Here is a 4843-nt window from a genome sequence, read left to right as displayed (position 1 = left end):
ATATGAAATTGGACTGGTTGCCATTGTTTTGTAAGATACTGTACTTTGACTTACATTTTGTTCTTACTCTTTACTCGACACGCACACACAGACACACCGACACGATCCAACAGGATGGCCTGTGTGCCACAAAAGTGTAGAGTCACAGCTATGACAAAGCAAAAATCGTCAGCAGACCATGACTCTGCATTTACACCTAAACACAAGACCGCCAGACGCTATTCTCACTTTGATGACCAAGCACAAAATAACAGAGGGAAGTGTCTCCCCGTACTTCTCATGAATTCAGAAACAAGAACCGAAACGACCTTCTGTGCTTTAACTGTACTGAGCTGTGGTAGAGCTCTGAATATAAATGGTTTCAGTTAGTCTAGTGTTCGCTGTGCCTTTTGACTTCTGTCCCGCTTGGATGTTGTTATTTAATAGGATTAAAATGGATTATAAAAATGTACAAGTCATGACATCTCGAAGGGCTAGTTTAGTCGAGTAAAGTCAATAGTAAGTCGCCATGATACTCTACAGGCCAAAGTATTAAAGCCACAATAATGACTACCCTCCGGGCCGGCTATGTGCAGTATCAAGTCCTGTGTTATTACTCAGAGAACATCTTTGGCAACATCAAACAAGAACACAATCCCACATAAATATATATTGTCGCTTGTCGTTTTTTTTTATACAAGTCAGGTGCTGCGTCCATGTGAACAGTTTACTACTGGCACCCTTGAACTCATTCGAGAACGAAAGGGGGAGTGAGGAAATCTACAGGTTGGTTGTTGTGGTTAGCTTGTTCAGGGATATTTAACATTTTTGCAATTTACCAATGCTTTTATGCAGCCTAGATACAAATAATGTACTAGTCATGTGATTTGGCACTTTATTATATAGGCCTATGTTGTTAAACAAAGGAACAGACAGCAGCACATTTGAATGCAAAAGTTGCAGGCCAGTTTATGATGACGGGTGTTTTCAGTCAGCATAGTTTTGCAACACTGTTCTTGAGTGAGGTTTTAAAACCATAAAACATAATCACACCATCTGATAGTGTGATGCGAAATTAAGAACGTTGTTCTTTACGCAGGCTTACTTTTCCACAACATGTCGACCTTATATGGTCTCTTTCCCTTCTCAGGGGATCCTTGGATACGTTTAAACAATTTAACACAACAGAATTCGAGACAGTAAGAATACTACAAAATATCTTTTGTATTGGGCAATAGGCCTACATCTGCAAATTGCAATACACAGAATCTGCCGTATACGCAATACGGCAGATTCATGGAAAAACACCGTCAGTGAGGTTTTACAAAGAGGATTAGCAATGTATAAAAAGTTTGTTGCTGTATTTGTTTACTTTTATAAAATATATCTAAGGATTAGGCTAGTTGGAAGAATATTCCAAGATATAAATAAAAAAATAACCTCATGATAGGTAAATGAGTGCCCGTTCATTTTATACGGCCCCCCATTTCCTGCTCAGCTCGTGACTCGGTTGGCACTGAAGTCGTGTGCGCGTGTTTGTGTGGGCGGGCGTCCACCCAGCCTATAAATACAGAGACTCCTCGCAGTAGTCTTCACGCAGAAGGAAAAAGATCTTGCTTCAACAGTGTTTGAACGGAACTGCTTCCATCCTTGCTTTGACATCATTTCGGTTAACTTCACTCGACATCCTTAACTTATTTGTTACCTCATATCTATATAGAAACAGATACTTATTTTTCTACTTTTTATCAAGAAAACTACCGAACGCCAGCAAAAATGCCTTCTCAGATTCGTCAGAACTACCACCAAGACTGTGAGGCCGCCGTCAATCGGATGATCAACATGGAAATGTATGCCTCCTACGCATACCAGTCTATGGTAAGAAAAGCTAAAGTCATTTCGTACAATGTACTTGCTGCCTCAGCTTTTTTTTGACCTGGAATTGTTGAGTCATGGTCATGGACCTGCGCCAACACTTGGTCAAAAGTGCTCCGTCATGTCTGCTCCTTTGGAGTTGAACGTTTAGCCGATCAACGTTGTTTTGGACGACTCAACATGTGCCTTTTATGAAATCCAAGCCAAATTATTACCTTGCCCTTAAATAACGTCAATGGTAGTTATTATGCTGAGTAATCGTGCGTCGTGCACCCTCAACTCTGTTCACTAATGTCTTTCTCTTCACGTTCCCAGGCTTTCTATTTCAGCCGTGACGACGTAGCGCTGCCGGGCTTTGCCCACTTCTTCAAGGAGAACAGCCTCGAGGAGCGGGAGCACGCCGAGAAGCTCATGGCCTTCCAGAACAACCGCGGAGGACGGATCTTCCTGCAGGACGTGAAGGTGAGAAGGGCCAGAATCTCCTCGTAGCGCGGAGGAAATGCTCCTTTTGACAGTCTGAGCCACAAGTGGTTATGGCAGTTATGTCCCACACGTTGGATAATCGAAGTGTCCTACATGTTTAGGTAGATTTGGCGTTTATATTTGTAACTTATTTGAACGACCGCCTGTTTGGCCCCACAGAAACCTGAGCGTGATGAGTGGGGCACCGGCCTGGAGGCTTTGGAGGCTGCACTGCAGCTGGAGAAGACCGTGAACCAGGCCCTGCTGGACCTGCACAAGATCTCTTCAGAACACGGAGACCCCCATGTGAGTAAAGAAGCGTCCACAATCTCTTCCCACACAGAAAGCCCCTGTCTTCATTTAGCCACCAAAGCTTAACTTCTTGATTGCGTATTTGTTCTGCAGCTTCCTAACTGACTGTCCATCTTCCTGTTTTCAGATGAACGACTTCCTGGAGACCCACTACCTGAACGAACAGGTGGAGGCCATCAAGAAGCTGGGCGACTACGTCAGCAACCTGCGTCGCATGAGCACCCCTACGAACGGGATGGCCGAGTACCTGTTTGACAAGCACACCCTTAAGGGGTCCAGCTAGACGCCCAAAGGCGTCAGTCTAGTGATGGGACTCACGGGCGTGCAGTTCTGTCTTAATCCACATCTTGATTCTGTGTTGATCTCTTGTTACTGCTTTGAATAAAGACGGCAAGGTTATTGTCGTCGGAAAAATGGAAAAATGATTGTTTCATAAGTGTGAGGGTTCCCATTTGAGCTCGGAGATCTCCTTCCTCGATGCCTATTTGATCAGTCTGAATAAAGTACTTTGAGCTGGAGTTCGGTGTCCTTGGTTTATTTTGACCATCCTCATGGTACCATACTGTAGGAAAGCTAGCTTATGACGGATTGGTTTCGCATTTTTGCTATGACAAAATTACCTAAACAATTCTGAGGGAAGACGGCCATCAAAATAAGAGGCCTCATGATGGCCTAGGGGTGCAACTGCATAGCTTACTGAGACCACTTTACCATGAGTCGAGTGGCTGTGTTCTTCACGGAACCGAACCATGATACACAGTATATCTACGCTATTGTGAATCATGTTTTAACTGTAGGGGGCAGCATCTGATTAGAGAGGGATGGCAAATAGTTCAAAAACTGACTTGAGTGGATAAAGTTGTGTAACTGTATACAAAACTGTTCTGGCACTTTGAAGCTTTTCAGTCACCCCAATACTCTAACCTGGACTCGATAAGCACTGCCCAAATAACTACCGACCCTCACTGCTGCAGAAACACTCATTCAAGCATCTGCAACATCCAGGCTCGACTACTGCAACAGTCTCCTCTGTGGTACCATTAACGTCCTTAATACAATTCTCAGCTAGGTACCACACACACACAGACACACACACACAAAGGTATCTCGCAACTGATTTAATGTGGGACCAAGGACACTCCTTGTGGAAATCCTTTCTCAGGGGAAGTAATGTCTGCATTCTGATTTTTGGTTATTTTCCTTTTGAAAAAACACTAACAGTTTCTCCATTTTCCATTTTCGAAGTCAACATTAACATGAACGTTTTAGGCTTCTGCTACTGCTGCCTCTTACTTCAACTACGTTATTTTATTCTAATTGGCATTTACACCACCAGTGAGGATAAGAACAGCAGTTAGGAAAGATTTACTTATGCCTTCTAGTACTAAATTATCCATTATAACAATTAGGCTCTTATAATAAAAAGTATTATTGCTTCATTACTATTCAATTTTTTTTTTCATTGGCGGAGTCTTGCTCCCTGAGTGAGGCTTAGGGCTCCCCCACGTGGTCAGACGCGTCGGCTAATCCGTCCTGACAGCGGGCCGACGGGGTGTGCGCTCAGCTCCACCAGTGGTCTCTGCGGGTTTACCTGGACTATCTTAACGGGAGAATAAAAAGAACCGAACAGAGTAGAAGGTCCAATTAAGGTAAGCGTGTTTAGTTTTAATTCCAATATATTATGATTGAGGTCAGATTTTCTTATTTTTTTAATGTTTTTTAAGCGCCTAATGGACCGATCGCTTCGCTAATTGATAGTAATTTGCGTATAAAATAAAATGATAATTCCCTCAGAATGGAGGGGACAGGGGAGGAAAATTTAAATAAATAAAATGCTTCAGTTTTCCTACATTTAACTGAATGTTTTACAGAATGCTGTTTCCCTGTGATTTGATTGGATTCTCTCTGAGGATGGTAGGCCTATCCTTCATTATTAGATTGCTCTAATTGACATGCTACCTCCTTGATGCTAATTTACGTTGCTGATCATATGATGATGGTGGTCATTTCATGAAAATATGGCCCACGCATAAAAGTAGCCTACATAGCTGCTACGTAGGCCTAAGCCTATAAATTCGACCCTGCTTGGGCTACATTACTATCAAAGTCTTAACCTAATTGTGACAATAACAATATACTCAGGCAACTTTTGATGAAAGTTAGGTCAAGTATGATTTGATATAGCCTTCATGTAGTGAGGTGCAATTACAGAACA

The 4843-nt window shown here is 42.6% G+C and overlaps 1 protein-coding gene across 1 annotated transcript; it reads left to right on the top strand.

The window, feature by feature from the left end:
- Positions 1 to 1485: 1485 nt before the first annotated feature.
- Positions 1486 to 3146, top strand: LOC130398119 (ferritin, middle subunit-like). The gene is made up of 4 exons (XM_056604895.1): positions 1486 to 1857; positions 2170 to 2316; positions 2497 to 2622; positions 2756 to 3146. The coding sequence occupies exons 1-4, from the start codon at positions 1756 to 1758 to the stop codon at positions 2909 to 2911; spliced, it is 531 nt and encodes a 176-aa protein (XP_056460870.1). The 5' UTR covers positions 1486 to 1755; the 3' UTR covers positions 2912 to 3146.
- Positions 3147 to 4843: the final 1697 nt, after the last annotated feature.

The sequence above is a fragment of the Gadus chalcogrammus genome, chromosome 2 (assembly GCF_026213295.1).
Source record: "Gadus chalcogrammus isolate NIFS_2021 chromosome 2, NIFS_Gcha_1.0, whole genome shotgun sequence".
Lineage (NCBI taxonomy): Eukaryota > Metazoa > Chordata > Actinopteri > Gadiformes > Gadidae > Gadus > Gadus chalcogrammus.
The sequence above is the reverse complement of the archived record's forward strand: the minus strand, read 5'-3'. Positions and strand labels throughout refer to the sequence as shown.

Excerpts from the sequence above, each read along its gene's own strand:
- LOC130398119 (XM_056604895.1), top strand. The coding sequence starts at position 1,756 with ATGCCTTCTCAGATTCGTCAGAACTACCACCAAGACTGTGAGGCCGCC. Across the intron at positions 2,317-2,496 it reads TCTTCCTGCAGGACGTGAAG|AAACCTGAGCGTGATGAGTG; the intron begins GTGAGAAGGGCC and ends TTGGCCCCACAG. Across the intron at positions 2,623-2,755 it reads CAGAACACGGAGACCCCCAT|ATGAACGACTTCCTGGAGAC; the intron begins GTGAGTAAAGAA and ends TCCTGTTTTCAG.